The 22,326-nt window shown below is 41.2% G+C and overlaps 2 protein-coding genes across 2 annotated transcripts in view; one reads left to right on the forward strand and one right to left on the reverse strand.

Moving 5' to 3' along the window:
* The window catches only part of frem2b (FRAS1 related extracellular matrix 2b), a 152,844-nt gene that overhangs the window by 96,992 nt on the left and 33,526 nt on the right, over nt 1-22,326 (reverse strand). The gene's annotated exons all lie outside the window — the stretch shown is intronic.
* trpc4b (transient receptor potential cation channel, subfamily C, member 4b) lies at nt 5,979-22,103 on the forward strand. The gene is made up of 11 exons (XM_077566182.1): nt 5,979-6,377; nt 8,188-8,706; nt 11,698-12,034; nt 12,118-12,257; nt 13,149-13,462; nt 14,140-14,335; nt 14,427-14,621; nt 15,459-15,500; nt 15,584-15,673; nt 15,747-16,174; nt 21,953-22,103. The coding sequence occupies exons 1-11, from the start codon at nt 6,000-6,002 to the stop codon at nt 22,101-22,103; spliced, it is 2,790 nt and encodes a 929-aa protein (XP_077422308.1). The 5' UTR covers nt 5,979-5,999.

Here is a 22,326-nt window from a genome sequence, read left to right on the forward strand (position 1 = left end):
TTTTACACGACGACACACTCGGAGTTGTTCTCTAAACACGAAATAGCCTCCTGGCTCTGGCTTTTTGGGATGGCTCACCATATTTTGCATTTGCTGCCGGGAGGTGGCAACATCTCATTAGACAGCCAACACACACACACACACACACACGCGCGCGCACCGCCAACGCTTTGTTTATTAATGTGTTTATACTTTGCAGGGGGTTTGAATATTTTCCTTGCCACATTTAGTTTGTATGAAAGGGGCAACATAAAGGAAATAAACTCACAATATTACTTTATTTTTTATTTTTTCACAAGGCTTATAAAGGGTGGCAAACGGAAGACTATAGTCCTTTTCACACTGCACTCACTTCCCTGGTTCTCAGCATGCCCAAATTAGGAAGTAGTGTTAATTTTATCAACAAGAACTAAACAAAAATAATTTCGTCAACACAGATTTGTCACCGGACTCAAACTAGACCAGACTAGACAAAAAACCCACATTAATAAACAATAACTGGAACTAAATTCGCATGTATTTTCGTCGACTAATAAAGACGAGACAAAAATGTGCTTCACCTAATAAAAGCTGGACTAAAATCTGTGGACATTTTAGTTTGTGAACAAAAATGAGATGAATATTATATGATTTAATAATAATAAAAAAAAATCTTGTCTCTGCTAATCTGTCGTCTGTGACACTGTCATGTGACCCCCCCCCCCCACACACACACACAAACACTTTCAAATCTGCAGCTAGCAACGATTCACAATGAAAAGATAATTAAAAAAACATTAATCCACAACTATAAGGTTCTAACAATAATGTTAATCCAACCACTAACTAATTTACTCGCTCATAGCATGTATAGTAGCCACTGTAATTGTGTGTGAAATTTTATGTGAAATAGTTTTACAAAAAAAATTTGACCAAAAAATATAAAGGGGTAAAATGATTGATTAAAACTAAACTAAACCATTGACAAAACTAGATGAATAAAATGATGTTTTCTTGGACTAAAATGCTAGATTTGCACTCTAAAAACAGTTGGGTTAAAAACAACCCAACTATGGGTCAAAAATGGACCAATCCTAATGGGGTCAATTTGACCCAACTTTAAGTCAAGAAATGAGTCTTTTAGTGTAAAACAACACAAACATTGGTCAGATCCTTTACTTGGGTCCAAAAATTGGGTTCAAATTGACCCTTAAAGTGGATCGGTCCATTTTTTTAAATCCATAATTGGGTGACTTTTGACCCAAATGTTTGTAGAGTGTATAGTCGACTAAATAAAAACGGAATCAGGTTGACTAACAAAATAAGCGTGACTGAAATTGGACTAAAACTGAGACTAAATTTTAAAATGGCGGATAAAATGAACACTTTAAGTATACTGAACTAAGTAGCAGCCTGCCAGGAAGTCAAAACGGAGAGGATTCCCGCTGGTTGAGACGAGAATGACGAGATGTAGCTTTCATTGAAGAAGTAGGAGGAGCCAAACTGCGCAAGATTCCTCCTCATCGTGTTGAGTGCCGCGCAGGCCGTGAAACTTGAGCGGAACCGCAACTGCCACCATCAACTGGACGGTATGTGATGATGCACGCTTGCGTCAACGTGCCAATCGAACGGCGAGGAGGCCTGGCAGCGCTCATTAGCTCATGTTCACCTAACGATGTTTGAATTTCTGAGCGTTGCGTCATCCGGGTTCTTCTTGAGTGGCGAGGGTCCAAACCTGGCGGGCGCGCGTGGACAGCCGCATTGTGGGACAGCGAGTGCGCTTGAAATACAAAGTTGAGTTCATTGGACTTCTTCGAGTCGGTGGATTGGGCGGGGCTGGATTTCGGTGAAGAAAAACACTTCCTCAGTAAACGATGCGATTAATATTAAATGATGTTGCTGCAAACGTCTTCAGTCGCTGCTCTAGGTGCCCTCGAGCCTGCGGCGCTAAACCTCATTTATTGCACACATAAAACTCCTGCGTGAGAAAAGTTAAAAGCAGTAAACAACATGCCAAGAAGTGGACCGGAGGACTTGCTAACATTTGTACCATTAACCATTTTCTTGGCCCAGATTTCTCGACACCCCAAAAAAAAAGGTTGATCCCCTGGGGAATGTTTTTTTTTCCCCCTCCATCCCTACAGGGCAAAAAAAAGAAAAGAAAAAAGTGCCCAGCTCCCAAATAGAGCAGCTATCATAAGTCATGTAGACAACTTGAATGTCTAACAAAAGGAGGCGTTGTCTGCCCTCTAGTGGACAGACACTGTACAGTTCTTATAAAGAGACTACTTAAATATATTTATGGCTTTTGTTTGTGAGTAACAGTAAGTCCGGCTTTTGTAACCATGAAGAGCAGGTGGAAGAGCAAGGGTGTTGTGACTAGGCAAGCAGTTAAAAAAAAAAAAATACCTGCAAGGACTAATTAATTTTCACTTGTGGAGGCAGCACTTCAAGCAATACAATTAATCAATTACTGAGCCGATCTGTGCATCCGGCACACAAACAACACATCGCGTCAACGACTACACAAAGCCATTAAGTGAAAGCTAACATCTGTGCAGCTAACAAAATTCAATGCAGCTCTGCTTACCTTTCGACTTTCATGTGACTTTTCAACCCTGGCATCTAACAGAAAGGTCAATTCCGCTCTTATATTGAATCTCCTCAAACTGCACGGAGAGAAAGACCTCTTCCTAATTTAACACCCGCTAAAACGCCAACGTGTCCTGCGAATGTCTGCTTGCGGGTGCTAATAGCTGCCGCGAGGAGAACGACTTTTACATTTTCGATTGAAAAGTGCAAATCTGCAGAGGGAAAAGGAAAGGAACGAAAACAAAGCGAGCGCTTGAAAGCGTTGAGATGAAGAGGGAGGCGGCGGCCTGACAGGCAGGATGTGCCCGTAGAGGCGGGAGAGGCGAGGCTGACTGCTTGACATGTCATTGAGTTAGTGTGTCCTGTGCACTGGCGGACTTCTTACTCAGGAGACGAGGATAACAAGCCGGCGATTTTTTTTCCTCCCCTCTCAATTCTCTTTGACATTTTCTGGTTGTTTACCGAGTGGCTACTTTGCACCGTGGAAAAGGTAAAGCCAATTTCTATATTTCTATTCAATAGGGGTGCAAGTATCTTAATTGAAAAAACAAACAAAACCATACTATAGTGTAATTTCATTCGTTTATATCTCAATTTATAACATTGAGTTAAATGCTCTTATAATAGGTTTGTATAAATTAAAACCTGCTCAGACAAGTAAAAGCCTGGTTAATCGTACAAATATACAAAAAAATGACAAATAGAGAAGACAGAAATGTCATTTATTCCGCCTACTATACAGTTGCTATATACCGGTAACATAAAAGAATAATAATAATAAGAAGAAATAGTATTAGAGGCTCTGGCCTGCTTGGGTCAAGTTTGCATGTCTTTTTTATATTATGTCTGACTTTTACTGTATGTACAACACTTTGTGCCTCTATGGTTGTTTTTAAAGTGCTCTATAAATAAAGTTAAGTTGTCCCCATTCTTGGGATACTCCAAACATAAACAGTATGCTACGTCAGGGGTCCCCTGAACATTTCAACCTTTTCATCATGCATTGACGCCAAGCATCTCAAACGTGTCTGGAAAAAGTAGGATTACAGAAGATGGCGTTCAATAATTGTGAACAAAAATGAGGCTGTGCTGAAATACCACCGATCTGAATATATGACTGGAGAGCCGATCGGCCAGGACTTTTGAAGTCGCGAGGCCGCCATATTGCTCCTCCCACGAAACGTTTCTCGGCATACGATCCGATGCATTTACAGTATCGAAATTGGAGAATATTTGAGACAGTATTTAGTAGAAACAGCATGATTTATGGTGTTTTAAATTTGTTAAACAAACAAGAGGACTTCAGACATTTTACAACTTGCCTTCAATACATGTATAAATGATATGCTTAATGATGTTTACAGGCGGAAACTTCTATTTTATTTATTTTTTTATTAAAGAAGAAGAACTGTAATTCAACGAAAGATGTCTCTGCCAAATCTAATATTGGGGTCTAAGGAATTAAGCAATAAAAGAAGCAAAGCAGAACATACCCTCCACTTGTTATTTAAAAAAAAAAAAGAAGAAGAAGAAGAAGTTTTTAATTGTTAAAAAAAATAGTAACCACCCGGTCACAAAGCCCCCACCCCGCCCTCGGCCTTATACTAACTGCCCACGAGCTGTATATGTCTCATCTGTACGTATACCGTATCGTTTACGCAGCAGTCTGCTCGCGAGGTGGGAGGAGCAAGATGGCCGCCCTGTGACTTCAACGGCTTGCACGGGCGTGTGTGGGCTATCGGCTCAATACAGTCATATATTCAGGTCAGTCATCTGTAAATTTATTGCTGAAACGATTGATGGAGATTTTGAACTGTTTTGGAAAGATGTACTGTTTGGTCTCTATGACTTTAAAATAAATAAGTTAAAGCCCAAGGAGATTTATATTATTAATCTTATCATCCTTCTGGCTAAATTTTACATCCATAAGTGTAAATTCTTACATAGGAAAACTTTTTTTGTTGCTTTCCATTGTGAAATCAGGCAGTACATCGAATCCATTAAGTTTTATCGTAACCAAAAGGCTATCAAGACATTTCAGTATTTTTTTTGTAAACTTATCCCCCCTGGCATGTTGTTTTGTTTTGTTTCTTTTGTTATGTATAGTCAACAATTGTTTCAGTCATCGGTTTGTCATATTTAAGAATGGCTATTGTATGTTTCGCAATATTGAATAAAATAAAAATAAATAAAAAAAAAGAGTCGACAAAATGTTAAAAATAAATAAATATATATATATTTATATATTCAGGTCAGTGTGAAATACTTCCTGTTTTCCTTCTTCCAACAAATTTACAGTTTCAAACTAGTGTGCCGCCATCTAGTAGTCAACAGTGTAATTACACCTAGTCTGAACAACAGTTTGACCAAAATCGAGTTCAAGGTGGGGTCTTTAGTTTTGTCCGTTTGTGTTTGTAAACGAACTCCTCCCATGGCTCAACCCTCTTCTCGTCAACATTGCGCCTGCCTTCAGCGACACGCCCCCTGCTCTGTGATTGGCTGGAGGGGTAAACGTAGACTTTCCGCCCACAAACGTCCCTCTCATGGCAAAACACACCAAAATGGCAAAGTACAGGCTAGGGTACTGGTGGATGATGACAAAATCACCACCACACTTTCACTTGAGTGAAAACTAAAGACCTCACCTTTAACTCATTCACTGCCGGCCCAGACGAAATGAATCTTTGACGTCTATAGCCGTCTATGGCAGTGACTGTGTGAATAACTGTAGAAAAAAAATTTTTAGATGTAGGAAGGTTTACTGTAAACTCATAAATCAGTGTGCGGCTCGAAAATCAAAAATGATTCAACTCAGTTTAACACCGACTCGACCCATCGAGAATGAAGCCAATTCTGTCTGTGATCAGAGGAGGCGGGGGGCATTGTTAGATATTATTAACATTTTTAATACTTCATTTCATATATTAACCATTGTTATACATTGTTAACATTTAAATTCTTTATATTAACCTTGTCGAAATGTTTTGTGGACGTGGATAGCAAGTAGTGTTGAACTCAGTATAATTTGACCTTAAGCTGGGACATATTATTTGGTCTAGAAGTTCCTTCTCTGTGGGAAAACACATTTGGTCCTTGAGAACAGAATCTGTTTCGAACACGCACCCCTGACTCTGTTTTTCGCCATCGCTCATGAAAAAGTACCCAGAGAGTATGTTTTGTCTACAAATGAAAGAGAGGCGGTCGGTTTTAACTATAAGAAGCCATTTTACACGCGGAAGAGGCACATTCGGCGCTCTGAATTCCACCTGTTAAGTGATGAATTGGAGACTGTCACGATGTCCAGAGATCTCTGTTAGATTAAAATCATTTTTGCAAAGGTGTTTTTTCTTACATTAAATCTGTCTTCAAGTTTTGGAACACGCAAAGAGGACAAATATTTTATTCCTCTTTCAGCATCCGCGTGAACAATGTCCCAACTGTACTACAAGAAGACGGACAGCTCCTCGTACTGCGACCGCATCCCCCTTCGCATCGTGCGGGCCGAGTCGGAGCTGTCGGCCCTGGAGAGGGCCTACCTGGGGGCGGTGGGCAAAGGCGACTACGCCACCGTGAAGGAAGCCCTGGAGGAGGCCGAGATCTACTTCCGCATCAACATCGACTGCGTGGACTCGCTGGGGCGCACGGCGCTGCTCATCGCCATCGAGAACGAGAACCTGGAGATCGTGGAGCTTCTGCTCAGCTACAACGTGCACGTGGGCGACGCCCTGCTGCACGCCATCCGCAAGGAGGTTGTGGGCGCTGTGGAGCTGCTGCTCAACCACAAGAAGCCCAGTGGGGAGAAGCAGGTAAAAAAATGGGAGGGCCCCGGAATTAACCGCAATGAGGACCTTTGGAAGTTTGTTACTCGGAGTTGACGTCATCTAGCAGCAGCCAATAGAAAAGCACATTCAGATGACGTCGTTCCTAGCCGACAATTTTTTCATTTAATTCAGCCGAAATGCGACGCTAGGTAAGAAATGCGATTTTTCATTTTATCATCGTGTTTATTAAATTTGGCACAAAAGTACTACACTTAAAAAAAAAAAGACAAAAAATAAAGAAAACTAACACTGAAACTAACAAAAACTAAACAAAACCCGAGCATAAAAAAAAAAAACTAAAACTAATTAAAAAATTAAAAAAAGAATTTCCATGAAAACGAATTAAAACTAACTAAATTTAAAAAACAAAACTCAAAAACAAAATAAAAATGAACTAAAATGAACAATTCCAAAACTAAAATAACCGTGCCAGGAAGATGGAAGAGAAAGTAACATTTAAGTAACTGCATGGTAACCGGCCAACCCGAGATGGAATCAGAGCTTTATACAACCAGATGATTTATATTTACATTGTATTTTATTATAGTTTACAATACTGCCCTATGTTAAAACGTAAATAAATAACAAACTACGATGCTTAGAGCAACACTAAGGAACTTTCATTGTCCGTCGATTATGGCGGCGGACAAAAGCGGTAATGTTATGCCTGAAAGAAGACTACATTTCCCATGAGGACAAGCGCATTGCGCCGTTTTTTGAGCTCGACCAGCGAGTGAAAGCCGGACCAATGTTGATCCTTGACTGTCCTTTTATCCGGGTAACTTCCCTTCTTTTTTTAAAAAAATTTGTCTCCTTAAACAAAACACTTCTGTTGTTTTCCAGCTTCTGCCATGAAAGAAGTAACCATGCACCAACATTCAAATTGACTTCCGTCTTTGTGACGCACGAGGAAAGAGTGAAGTAATGTTTGCCATAAAGCAATCAGCACATTTGTAGTTTTTTTTTTTATGTGGCAGTGTTCCTACCATCCTCCGCAAAGTTGCTTAGTGCCAGTTAAAATGATACGGACCCCCTCAGGCCATGGCAAAGGTACCATGCAACTAGTTTTAGGTCGATGTTTCATCAAAAGAGTTATGAAAACATTTTCTTAAGGTTGAAAAGCTCCTTAGCGCTACTTTAAACACATATGACAACATTTCTGAGAATTTCAACGAAGCAACCCCACAACTTAAAAAGCTTAGGCTGGGTACACAAATTGAACTTTGACTCAGTGGGTCTCAAATAGGTCAGGACCAACCATCTTAACCAGTGGTCCTCAACCCTGGTCCTCAGGGACCGGTATCCAGCCTGTTTTCCGTGTCTCCCACAGCCAACACAGGTGGAGATCGTTATCAGCCTTCTCCAGCGATTGCTGATTAGCTGATGATAAGAATCACCTGTGTTGGGTGTGGGAGGCATGGAAAACAGGCTGGATACCGGTCCTCGAGGACCAGGGTTGAGGACCACTGACCTTAACGATTAATCGTGTCGGATATTTATGACAAAAAAATGCGGGGAAGGCCGACGTCTCCCAGGTCAATGGGACCAACCAACAGATCATCTGACGAACAAACCGAACACACACAGACAAAAACCGACGGATGGATAGACGGACTGGCAGTCCAACCGACAGATCAACAGAAAGACTGACAGAAGGTGACAGACTGACAGACCAACCGGGACACCAACTGACAGACGGGAAAAAAGACCAAGTGATAGACTGACGGCTCGACGAGTCCCGTACCGCCGACTTCCCATCTGCCGGTAACCGAAGTACTTGTCTTTTCCCGTCAAGCTCCCCCCCATCCTGCTGGACAAACAGTTCTCGGACTTCACGCCGGACATCACGCCGATCATCCTGGCGGCCCACACCAACAACTACGAGATCATCAAACTGCTGGTGCAGCGAGGCGTCTCCATCCCGCAGCCGCACGCCGTGCTGTGCGACTGCCTGGAGTGCGTGTCCAGCTTGGACGTGGACGGCCTGCGCCACTCGCACTCGCACCTCAACATCTACAAGGCGCTGGCCAGCCCCTCGCTCATCGCCCTGTCCAGCGAGGACCCCTTCCTCACCGCCTTCCAACTCAGCTGGGAGCTGAAGGAGCTCAGCCGGGTGGAGAACGAGTTCAAGTCGGAGTACGAGGAGCTGTCGCACACGTGCAAGCAGTTTGCCAAGGACCTCCTGGACCAGACCAGGAGCTCCAAAGAACTGGAGATCATCCTCAACTACCGCGATGACATCAAGCCGCTGCTGGACGAGAATGGCAACGAATTGGCGCGGGTCAAGTTGGCCATCAAATACTGCCAGAAAGAGGTCAGTCCGATTTTTTGTTTCACCGGAACAAGTTGTGGTCGACTTTCCAGAACTGAAACAGTAATCCACAACTGCAGTTGGCCATTGGCAAATTTGCCGCCTTCTTTTTTTTTTTTAATTTTTATGGGGTGTGGTACATGACAAGTCATGAAGCCTTTCCGATTATTTTTGCTGTCCGAAACAGCAACAATTGAGGGTAATGAACATGACGTTTTGATAAGATGATTGAGAACCCAAGAACCCTTTTCGTCTTTGGAAAATTATGAATTATACATGAAATCAGAGGTCCCCAACCCTGGTCCTCAGGGACCGGTATCCAGCCTGTTTTCCATGCCTCCCACAGCCGACACAGGTGATTCATATCATCAGCTAATCAGCAATCTCTGGAGAAGGCTGATAACGATCTCCACCTGTGTTGGCTGTGGGAGACATGGAAAACAGGCTGGATACCGGTCCCTGAGGACCAGGGTTGGGGACCTCCGCATTAAATGACTGCTATAAATTCACTGAACACCAAAATATATGTTTTTTTCAATTTTAACCCTTTATTCCCTAATTTAGGATTAGGGCGAAATTTGACCCTTTTGGGATTTAGGGGTATCATTTCGAAAAATCGGAATGACAAAAACTGTCAGTAAACTATTTAAAATTGAAGAAAATAATCAATCAAATAAACAGCTACATTGAACAATATATATTTTTTGTTTTATTTGTTGCATTTTAGAACTGGATTTTGAACGCACAAACAAACTTTGGTCAATGGAAACAAGAACACGGACAAAATCACTGCTGGGAAAAAAAAAAAGGTCTTTGTTATTTGAGTAGCAGAATTTATAGGGGCCAAATTTGACCCCGTGGGTTCTCCAGGGTTAAAAGTAAACATTCCTTAGAAGTCATTACGATTTATAGCCGACGCATGTAAGTATGTTGTCCCCATTTGTGCAGGCACAATCTGGGCCAGACACTCGAAACACATTCAACATCCTGTGAATACATTTATGATCCGAAAGATGAATCTTTGACTGAAATAATTGGCTGGATAAGGTTTTTATTGCTCCTGACAAAAAAAAAAAAAAAAACAGGAAATGAGACATGAGGCCGCCATTCGATATACAAGGACTCGACCGTAAAAATAAGTGGCCTCGTGACAAGAACCGCGTCAAGATCAGCCACAAATGGGTCTAAATGGTGGGACGGGTCCTGAGGGAATTCTGGCCAGCCCGTAATTGCAAGGCTGCTTTCTTTATGTAATGCATTAGCGACCGTTGCCTCCTCGGTCCCGTGGCAATGGGATTTGAGGGTGATAATGACGACGTGATGGCGATTTCCCTGAAACTTGAAATACTTTCATCATTAGGAGAACGTTTTGGATTCGGACGGTGTGCGACTTATTATTGGGCCTGCCCTTAAGGAGTTTTGCACGCATTTGCACTGCACCAAGAGTGGATCTATTTTTGTTTAATTAATGCGATCATTCATTCAAGTATGAGATGCCAGGACTATTTCACCTTCAGAAAGTTGAAATAGATGGAAAGTTGGAAGCATGCAATTGCCTCAATTGTCTTGGGGGATAACGATTTATGATTCAGAACAAGTGAGCACTTGCTGAAAGTTTGAATATTGCGTTTGGATTGGACTTGTCATAAAAGCTACAACTAGTAGCATGTGAGCTAAATAAATATTGCTCCCAATGTTGCTCATTTTATTGCATGTTTGCAGCATTTGGACGCAAAACGACGTAACCACAAACTTTTGACAGGTTGCTATTGTGTTTTTTTCCGATTCCGAGGTGGTTACAGACGAGCTGCAGACCATTACAAGCACTTAGCAGTTGTCCACAAAATCACTTCCTGTTCACAGGGTTTGCGCAAACAATACTTTAGGTCCGATTTCAAATCATACAGCAACGCAAATGAATCCTCGGTTTGATGCCATGCGCGGGGCCACGCTTGCCCGCAGCCGCAATTTGCAATTTGGCCACTCCCGAGGCAAAGATGGGAAGAAGTAAAGGCTTTCTGTGTGGAAAGATGACCTCATCATCACCCACCCCATTATGGAGTGATTCCATTTGGATATAACGAAGTTAAGCTGAAATGAACTCTCATCAGCAGAAAAAAAAGACATCTTGCAGATGTTTTGAGCGGAGGATAAGAAGCAGATTCAGCAACTTGGTAGAAAATAGGGATCGTAAATTATTTTGGGACCGTTTCGAATCTACGGGGATGAGCGGGGGAAACACACAAAAGGAAGTATAATAAAGAGTAATTAAGTACAACTATTCTTGTCAAGAAAATTATTTTCTACTTTCAATTATTTCATCAGTTTTCTTAGTTTAAGGTGGGTATTGTGAGTATCAAAATTAGTGTGTTCATTTTGAATTAAAGTTCCTTTAATGCCACCATTTTTTTTTTTTAAACGCTCGATTAATGAGCGCCCTTTATTTGGAAAGTCTGTACTGGGGGAATTCCGGTCACAACGCAGCAGTCAAAATCTAGCAGTAATCAATTTAATAATAATACACATATTTGTGGAGACCGGGGGGGTCAAGTTGTATTTGACAATTTTAAAAATGTGCAGGATTTCAGAAGTGAATTCATGTTAAAGATTAGATCGCTCTTAATATGAAAAAAAAAATGCACTGCGCCGTCATCAACGTCTTACAAATGCAATTATGCCATCTGGTGGCAGAAAAATGACCTCAACACAAATCAATATCACACTCATTTTTTACAGCACAGGACATCTTTTTAATTTGAACTCAATTTTATGCATTATGAAATTACTGTATCAATGTCAAAAAATTGCAGCCATAATTCTATTAGTTAATTTTTTTCCCAACTTAAAAAAAAAAAGTTATATAATTTAAAACAGATATAAAATTTGCAATTAATCGTGAGTTAACTATTGAAGCCATGCGCTTGATTTCAATTAAAAATGTTAATCACATGACACCCCTAGTTCTTATGATCCATTTCTTTGTGTCATTGCTAGTTTGTGGCCCAGCCCAACTGTCAGCAGCTGCTGGCCTCCCGGTGGTACGATGAGATCCCAGGCTGGCGACGGCGCCACTGGGCCGTGAAACTCATCACGTGCATCCTGATCGGACTCCTCTTCCCGGTGTTATCCATCTTTTACTTGGTCTCGCCCAAAAGCCGTTACGGCTTATTCATCCGCAAGCCCTTCATCAAGTTTATCTGTCACGCCGCTTCCTATTTGACGTTCCTGTTCCTGCTCTTCTTGGCATCGCAGCACATTGAAGCCCCGCAGCGAGACATTCAGGGCCCGGCGCCCACCGTGGTGGAATGGATGATCCTACCCTGGGTAATCGGTAAAAAGAGTGTTTTTGCGTTTTCAATTGGCCTTCCTGGTGGTGGCACAATCCTAATGCCGCCATTTGTTTGTGTCTTCAAGGTTTCATCTGGACAGAGATCAAGCAGATGTGGGATAGCGGTTTCCAAGACTACTTGGATGACTGGTGGAATATAATGGACTTCATCATGAATGCGTTATATCTCGCAACCATTTCCCTGAAGATTGTTGCATATGCAAAGGTACGCTGCGTATAAATGGAGAACTCTGATGCATGGTCGCGTGTGAGTGATTAGAGTGGCGCTTTGAAAGTTTGGGTTTTTATATTAATATCGTGAATGGGAAGGAATTTAGGAAGACACACTCATAACCAATCATCTCAGCAGAAATCAAAAGTATTAGGCAATACAATCAACCGTGCGCATATTTGCGGTTCGTGTTTTTTTGGACGAACCTATTGGTTCTAGTTTTTGGCTGAAAAACTCAACAGTTTGCATCTTTTTGTGCATTTTCTTTCTGTAATGCCATAAAATGTAAAAAAAAAAAAAGAAAAAAAAAAAGAGGCTGCCCAAACCCTGTCTAATAGGAAAGTAGTAATTTGTGTCAAGGTGGTGGCACCTGTTTAGTCTGGTTTGTACCGAAGAGGATTAGGGCCAGTGAAGAGAGAAAAAAGACGTTTGGCAGTATTCTCACTTTATTCTCAGAATTCTCACTTCTGAGATTAAAGTCAGAATTCTGACTTTAAGTCAGAATTCTGACTTTAAAGTGATAATTCTGAGATTAAAGTGTGAATTCTCATTTTTTAAATCAGAATTCTGACTTTAAAGTGAAAATTCTGAGAACGTGAGAACAACCTTTTTTCCCCCCTTTTTTCAGTGGGCCTTATCCTCTTTCGTAGGTTTGCCAGGTAAAGCTACAGTCCGTGTAAAAAAAAAATATTAAATTGTGATGATGAGTTACCAAGTTCAAGCTAACAAACGACGTACGTGTCGTTATTGCTTGACAATTTCTATTTTTACGGGTCGTGACAGACGCCACGTAAACCACAAAGACATTTGCGGGATAATGATCAGACGTAGCCTGGTAGAGTTTTACAGCCTGCCGCTTCTTTGACCTTTGCATTTCTTTTGCAGTACAGCGGGCCCAAACCCCGATGCAACTGGGACATGTGGCACCCGACTCTGATAGCCGAGGCTTTGTTCGCCATCGCCAACATCTTCAGCTCCCTGCGCCTGATTTGCCTTTTCACCGCCAATTCGCACCTGGGCCCGCTGCAGATCTCGCTGGGCCGCATGCTCCTGGACATCCTCAAGTTCCTCTTCATCTACTGCCTGGTGCTGTTGGCCTTCGCCAACGGCCTCAGCCAGCTCTACTATTACTACGGGACCGACGTGGGCGACAACTGCAAGGGAATCCGCTGCATGCAGCAAAACAACGCCTTCTCCACGTAGGTTGTGAAGGCTGAAGGATTCTTACTATTTGCGTGTTGATGTCGTTGATGAACAAAACATACAATGAGTTCTGTGAAAAGAGATATTTCCTCAAGGTTTTTTTTTCAAAAGCCTTTGAGACAGACAGAGAGCGGCCAAACGCCGCCATTGTTCTTCCCCATCTGTGTCGTTTCTTCCTCCGCTCGTCACTAATATCCGTCCGTCCTAGAAGTTCCTCCCAGACAGTCACATGATACCTCAATACAAGTCACCAAATGCTTCCCCTTCTCTTTTTCCCCCTCTAGTCACAAGATGTTACACAGAGATCAGATACGAGTTGACGTTGTTTTTCAGAGGCGACCTGCTGGCTGGTTGTAAAACACAAAGGGATCTAATTAACACATTCGCCTTCCCCCATCTCATATGTTCTGTAGGAGAGGAGAAAGAATCAACGACCTCACATCATTTGAATTCTCACACAAAACTATACTGAGTAAATCAAAGCAATTTTGTCCAATTCTAAATAGGACATACTAATTTATTCCTCTTTCAATAGTTATAACTAAATCAAAACAGTTCTAATTAAATTGAAACAGAATATTTACTTCAGTTGCCAAAGTAAACCGCGGCGGATGACGAAGAGCTTTGTTTACCGGCGCCATCAAGCTGATGTATGTTGCGCTTGTTTTTCCAGGTTGTTCGAGACGCTGCAGTCGTTATTCTGGTCGGTGTTTGGCCTCATTTCCCTCTATGTGACACGAGTGAAGCCGGACCACGAATTTACCGAGTTTGTGGGCACCACCATGTTCGGCACGTACAACATCATCTCCCTGGTGGTGCTGCTGAACATGCTAATTGCCATGATGAACAACTCGTACCAGCACATTGCCGTCAGTAGCCATTTGCGTTGTTTAACCACTCCCATTTGTCTTGTGTTCTTTTACCAACGCCTCTGACGAACGGCTCGTATTTTCTTTTAAGGACCATGCAGATATAGAGTGGAAATTTGCCAGAACTAAATTATGGATGAGCTACTTTGAAGAGGGAGGAACTTTGCCGTCTCCGTTCAACATAATACCAAGTCCCAAGTCATTTTATTATCTGACAGGATGGATTCAAGCACGTGTGCTTCGGAGGCCCAGCTTGAAAAGACTTCAAACCTTTGAAAGTTTGGGGGTAAGTTGTTTTGATGGCAGTTTCTCGCATCTGTCATCTGTCACATTGACACATTAGCTATGACCTCAGAATTGAAAATGGCCGCCAGTGGACCCGAATGACTCCAAAATAGCTTGGATTAGACATCATTCATCTGTAAACATATCCCTGATGAATATGAAGGATATTGTTGGGATTGTGACAAAACTAAATCGCACACTTTGAGGCATCACTCTGGAGTGCAGCGCTATAAAAAATAGCTTGAAATAGTAGTTTGGGAGTGTATGTCAAATGTGACATGTTTCATAACACATTTGACATGTTGAGAAGTTGAAACGAACAGTTTAGGACAGTAAGAATGCAAAATGCAGAATGTTTACTCTGTACTTTTGAATAGGTTTTTATACAATTGTTAGCAGCACTGCAGATGATACATATTGCTCACAGGGGCACAATTGTCATTTCTAATTTTGTTTTTGCGCTCGGAGAAAGAGCTGCTGTGTTCAGGCACAAAATAAAAGAGTTTTGCTCATCACAACTCAAAGGGGACTGTATTCATTATTTTTCTCAGAAAGTACAGAAAGCATCCTGGGCATCAGAATTAGCCAAGAGAAATTAAAAATGCATGCCATGCAAGAGTCCGGGTCTTAGGAGGTTAAAGCAATGGTAGTTATTATAAAAACGGCCAGCAGGTGGCAGCAGAGTATAAGAGATCAGCCAAGGCCAGGTTTGTGAATAATGATGAAAATTAGCTATATTCTAATGCCAATTGATGCAAAACTGAAACAGATACAAATACACTTTTGAGTATAATAAAAATGCACATTTCTAATTGAACATTTATTTCTGTAATGACAGAGGCGTGCAGCAGACAACGTCAGGTTAAACCACGAGTATCAGGTAAGGGCCCGTTTCCATCATCTCAAATGATTCATAAGAATCGATAGGACTGAAACATCAACATGAGTGTGTGCACTTTTCAGGAGGTTTTGAGAAACCTAGTAAAGAGGTATGTAGCGGCCATGATCAGAGATGCCAAGACGGAGGAAGGCTTAACTGAAGAAAACTTCAAGGTAGCGTAAAAACCTGCAAAAGTGACCATCTTCATTGGCTCTTATTCCAACGTTTGTCCTTCGTCCTTGACAGGAGCTCAAGCAGGACATCTCCAGCTTCCGCTACGAGGTGCTAGGAATGATGAAGGGCAAATGCCAAGGCCGGGGTTCCGGGAAAGTCGCCAGCTCCCCCTTCGCTTACGCCGGGAACTCGTTCAAGTACTCCCCGAAATGGTGCACGGAGGAAGCGCAACAGAGGCTGGAGGTGTTTGATTTGAGCGCCAGCAGGCCGAGCGCGGCCGGCAACAGTCCGAGCAATAGCTGCGGGACCGCTGCCAAAAGTCACTTGGGTGACGTGGCAAAGCCCAGACACTCCAGACGGACCGAAATCAACTCCTCCTCGGAGAAGAGCTTGAAGTGTTCGGAAGGCGCCGGCGGACCGAACCATGAGCTTAAAAGTCCGAGGGTGATCGTAGAAGTCGCACAGGAGGTGGAGAAGGATGTTCAAGAGAAGGAGACTTTGTGCAAACTGCCGGACATTAACTCATTTGCTCCCAAAAACGTATAAAAACGTTCTATTTTAAATATTGCCATGGTCCCAAAAACGTTTTTTTTTTTTAATGTTTTTTATTTTTTTTATGCTAGAGCATACTTAGAAGGCTTTGATGCAGCCTCTCACCTGAAGAGGTCGCTTAAAACAATGCTAGCTATTACAAAAAAACGACCAGCTGATGGCAGCAGAGTATACGAGATCAACCAGGGCCATGTTGCAAAAAAAAAAAGCTATTTTCCCCACTGTTTCAAACAGATTTGTGAATAATGATGAAACTTAGCTATATTCTAATGCTAATTGCTGCAAAACACTGGAAACTTTTTTTTCCTGATGAAAGAAGAGACTAATCTTTTTTTTTTTTGGTAGGTTCCATGTTTTTATAGCAATAGAACACAATACTCTGGGGGCCTTGCAAAAATTAGTCAAAAGCCAGTAAAACAGCCGGGAGCGAAGGGGCTTGCTTCAGTGCAAATGGCAGTGAATGAGTTAATGACCTCAACAATGCACACATTCATCTCGATGTCCACAAATAATAGATGTCTCTTTTTCTTTCTTTCTGTTTTGTAGTAATTTATTAAATGAAGATGCTCCTATTGTGTCAAGCGTATTACATGAAAATGTTTCATAATCAGGCCAGTGCTGAAACAAAATGGGGATTAAAACTAATGTGTCAAGTAAGGTTATATTTATTGATTTTACCTCTGGCTGTCTGTTTATTTATTTATTTTAGCTTTGGTCCAGACTTAAGGGTTCATGTTATGGGTACAGTAAATTATTCATTATTTTAGTAGATGAAGCAGTTTCAAGTAACCTCAAAACATGAATTTGCTATTAATTATACAGTGCAGTGAGCCATGCAACTAAATTATTGTGACACATTTTTATAACTTATTGCTTTTATTTTCCTTTTTTTTTTTTTCCATGTGTGAGCACAACTCCGGGAAAGTTTGCGGGTCATGCTGCCCAATAAAATATGCTGTGTTTTCACTTTTTTTTTTTTTTTTTCTTGTGGGTGCTTACAAAGATATTGCCATTGTTTAAATGGATGTATCAGCAAATTACTGCGTGAAATGGAGAAGTTATCTAAAAAACTTCACCAGGATTTCAAAATTCTGTTACCTCCATTTATGGGCAACGATCGCAAGTTTATCTGCGTCGCTTTACCACTTTAAAGTTCTCACTCATCCTGTTTACAAATGGGGGGGGAACTGTTCTAGTAAATTGTTTATTTCTTATACAGGGTCTGTACACAAAAGCAGATGTGACGAATACAGGAAAGGAAATTCTCAACACCTGCTTGAAAACATGGCACAAACTCACGTATCGACAATCGGACAACTTGAACATTTCTTCCCGCATTAAGTCAGCATTGGATATCTCGCATTAAATGTGATTTTTGCCTCCTTTTGCATGGAAAACGGTCAGTGTTGACAATCACAAATGTGAAACGTGTTCCATATTTACAGTTGTAAATCATTATGTATGCTCATCGACGATTTCAATGATCATAAAAGTCATCGCTAGCCGAGCTTCGTCTACTTCTACTACTGCTGTTTGTATTTTCCAGCAGTGTGGACATTAATGTGGCAACATGCTGCCCCCCACAGGTCAATCTTGGTACTATGACAATGGATACTATGTGTGATGTCATTTTCTGTGTTGGTCTCGGGCATGAATCATGCTTTCATTTGTGAGGGCTCTCACATTTAAAAGATTACAAATTGTTGAGTGTGAACTCTGCTTCAAAGAAACAATAGAAGGAAAACTTTTGAGAACGTCTTCTTAGATGATAGTGGATGTTTACCTAAAAGTTTTGCTTAGTTGATGTTCTCTACCACATTTGGATGCCCCTTAACTCTTTGACTGCCAGACGTTTTCAGAAACGGGTTGTCCCCAGTGCCAGCCGATTTTAAGCATTTTGACTGATCTTTCAAGGTCCATAGAAAATTATGTGTTTGGACTATGGAAACACACATACTACCAAATGAAAGATTGGACTCTCATCTTTCATCAGAAAATAAAGTTTGTTTCTACCTTATTCCGTTTTTCAGTAATCAACAATAGAAAATGGTTAGTTTTACCTCTGTTTTGAAACAAACGTCTTTTAACGTCTTTGGCACTCCTCCATAGGAGTTTACTAAACGTTATTTAACGTTTTTGGCAGTCAAAGAGTTAAGCATGTCTGTATATGCACATTTGAACATCTGTTCCTTCGTCGACAAACTGCGACGGTCATGTCCAAAGCTTTTCTTTCTTTTTGTCGAGGGCGGGGGGTGGGGGGTTGTCGGGGTGGGGGGGGGGGGGGGTCCTGGGAATGCATCCGCTATCCCTGCGGCACACCAACAAACAAAAATGTCCCAAAAATTATTTATGGCTATGAATTTGTTATATTGTAAACATTTTTGACTGGCTACTTTTGAACTTATTTATATATGTTAAAATGTACTCGCAAATAAGTTAATACGTACTCGTTTGAACATACTTGTAAGGCTAAATGCTACAAACATAGCATATTTTTCCTTAATGCCACTGAGTATTACTTGCACATGCGTGAGTGAAAATAAACATTTTAAGCATTTAGCCCACGTTATACTGTTTGAAAATGAAGTAAAAAATTGTATTTATTCCTAACTTTTATGATTTATTATTATGGCTGCAGCGCTTGATTTAGATTCTGCATTACCCCCCCCCCCCCCCCAATACAACAAGGTATCCCCCCGTGGCATTGTGGGAAAATATGCTATGTTTGTAGCATTTAGCGTACAAGTACGTTGAAACGTACTCACAAGTACGTTTCAACATATTTAAACATGTTCGAAGGTATTGACAAACACGTTTGAACGTCGTCGCCACTCCAAAATGTTTTCTGAATATTGGCAGTTACACGCTTCCGTAGTAATATGAATGGCAACCGGTGAATACAAAGCTTAATTGTACCTTCTGCCATCTAGTGGCAGAGAATCGTATTGCTATGCCTCTCCCTATAAGTTGCTGGGAGGTGCACAAGCCAATTGGATCATTTCCTGCAGCACATCTGCGGATCTCTTATATAATCATTGACCGAACGAACTGGCAAACTGAGTGTACGATTATTTCAGTCACGTGATCTAGATGTTTACTTCATGTTCGTGAGCTCACAAAATGGGGGGAAAAAAATACTGCATCTTTCTACTCAGTACTTAATAATTCTTGGAAAATTGTGCAACTAAATGGATTCCTTTCACTACTCCTGGAAGCTGCAAATTGGCCACACCCACTTGACTGACATTTTTAAGTTGTCAGACAATCATAAATTCTTTCCAGGAAGGGGGGGGGGGGGGGGGGGAACAATACTCGTCCCATGATGTCAACTGCTGGCTGTTATGTAGCAACACTGACACGTCCACGTGTGAGCGTCCTATGCTTGGGCTTTGTGACTGAACTCAGTAGTTTTCCTAGCGCATGGGAAGCTATTATTTACAAGCGTTGCGAGTTGCAGCGCACGCAATCATGTCTCTTGATTGCGTTTCTCAACGTTTTCAAATATTTAAGCGAGAAAAACAAACTCACAAATCTCTGAAGAGATGATGAAAAGATTTGTTTTTGACGTAAAAAGACACCAAAAGCTTCTGCGCTCGTTCTCGCTTAACACCGACGGCTGCTGGAAGTGCGGATGGTCGCGCTGCGTCCAATTATCACGTCGCTGAGTTCATCTGTGCTGTTTTTGTTGCTGCATGCACGCGAGTCTCTTATGTGGAAACTTGCTTCAAACGTTGGGATTATCAAGTTAATGTCCTCCATGTTGTTTCGATTGAGATGAAATACCAGAAGCAGGTAAGGAGTTAATCAAAGGCCTTGAAAGTTTAACCTATTTGTGAATACAAGAATTGGCGAGCGGGGATCGAGCCCTGCAGCAAATAGAGAAAAAACAAGAGTAATCAATGCCGCATCTACATTTTGTATTATTATTATTATTATTTTTTTTTTTTTACAATTTCTTATGTTAAGCTTAAAGTATGACGCTCGCACCTCCGTCAAAATGCATCATTCAAACTAGCTTTCTTGACAAGAATGTACTACTTTCCTAACAGACAGGGCTTTGGCGCCATCTTGTGGCATTTTATGGTATTTCAGATTGAGATACAGTATATACTGAAGAGGAATAAAATTATTTTGTCCTCTTTGCGTGTTCCAAAAATATCAAGACAGATTTAATGTAAGAAAAAACACCTTTGCAAAAATGATTTAATCTAACAGAGATCTCTGGACATCGTGACAGGCTCCAAACATCACATAACAGGTGGAATTTCAGAGTGCCGAATGTGTCTCTTCCGCGTGTAAAATGGCTTCTTATAGTTAAAACCGACCGCCTCTCTTTCGTTTGTAGACAAAACATACTCTCTTGGTACTTTTCCGTGAGCGATGGCGAAAACAGAGTCAGGGTCAGGGGTGTGTGTTCGAGACAGATTCTGTTCTCAAGGACCAAATGTGTGTTTTCGCACAGAACACTGAGAAGGAATTTTTTTAGACCAAACAATATGTTCCATCTTTAAGGTCAAATTATACTGAGTTCAACGCTACCTCACATCGACAAAACATTTCGACATGGTTAATATAAAGAATTAAATTGTTAATAATGTATAACAATGGTTAATATATGGAAATAAAGAATTTAAATGTTACTAATATCTAACAATACATACACACATAGAGTATATACTGTCACTAATTAAATAAGTAATCCCTTTTAACTTGAACTTTATATGATATTTGAAGGAACGGTTTGCAACAAAACACTTTGCTCAGCACAAGAAGACCGGCCAGGTAACCACTCTCGTTTGTTTTATATTCACGGCCTAGAAGTGTTTTTTTTTTTTTTAATCCCAGTTAACAGTTACTGTAATGCTGACTGAAACTCTGCGTGCTCAAAAGCGCCGATGTTTATTTTTGGAGGTTGTGTGGCAAGACGCCCACCTTAAATGTGGGAAGTGGGATTCTGTCGGTGCAGTCGGATGTGGAAATGTTTGGCTGCAATATCCCAGATGTCTCCCACATGGTTTCCTTGTCTTGCCTTTATCACTGCGCACTGTGAAATATAGTTTGAAGTTTCTGACTATATATATATATATATTGCATTTTTGTTTTCATTTTATTTCACATTCGTCTCAAGTCAAGATGTGCCATGGCTCAATAAATGTTGAGAAATGCTGACCTGGTATAACCTTAATGTGGGTGATGAACTAGCGGTCCTTCTCACCACTAGGTGGCACACACAACATACTGCAAATTAAGCTTGTAACAGCATGTACAAAAGTATTCACAGTACAAAAGGCTCGATTTAAAAATATTCTTCTTTAGCCATTTAAACAATGCTACAGAGAATTTGCATTGTGATGAATAAATCCACCGTCATCAGAAACGGTAACATTGTTTTAATCTGTTTGAATTATGCTCTGATTTTATTGAAGGTATGTTAAAAAATGAGAAGGGAAAAAAAAGTGAATTTAAAACAGCTATCAATGACTTATAATTAAAAAGAGGATTTTGAAATTCTGTTCATGTTCCCATTTAAAAAAAAAATAATCATAATTATATATATATATATATATATATTTATTTATTTATTTTTAATTGGGCCTCCCAGAGTTTCCTGGTAGTACTTGTGCGTGATGCTGTCATCCTCCCCGGAGCAGGAGGCGAGTGCGTGCGGCGGGCCGTATATAAACTCCCACTCTGAGTGGAGCCCACATGACTTTTGTGTCTGGAAGGTGCTGCAAGCCAGCAAATCCAAGGATGAAGCTCCTCTTCGCCGCCACCTTTGCACTCTTCGTGCTCTCATCCCTGCCGGACGGGGCGCACTCGTCGGCCTACGACAAGATTGTGGCGCACAGTCGCATCCGGGCCAGGGAGCAAGGGTAAGCGACGGACTTATTTTGTTGGACTATCATTTGATAAATGTGTCGGACCCCCCTGATTTCAAGGAACAAACAAGAAATATTTCACTCTGTGAACTGTGCATTGAATCTATAACATATTTGCTCCACTTTTGGTAGTCATCTACTGAAATAAATCATTTATTGGGGTGGACCTGTATATGAGTTCAGCATTCAATGGTGAATGCGCGTCTATTATTGGAACTGTT

This window comes from Vanacampus margaritifer, chromosome 5 (assembly GCF_051991255.1).
Source record: "Vanacampus margaritifer isolate UIUO_Vmar chromosome 5, RoL_Vmar_1.0, whole genome shotgun sequence".
Lineage (NCBI taxonomy): Eukaryota > Metazoa > Chordata > Actinopteri > Syngnathiformes > Syngnathidae > Vanacampus > Vanacampus margaritifer.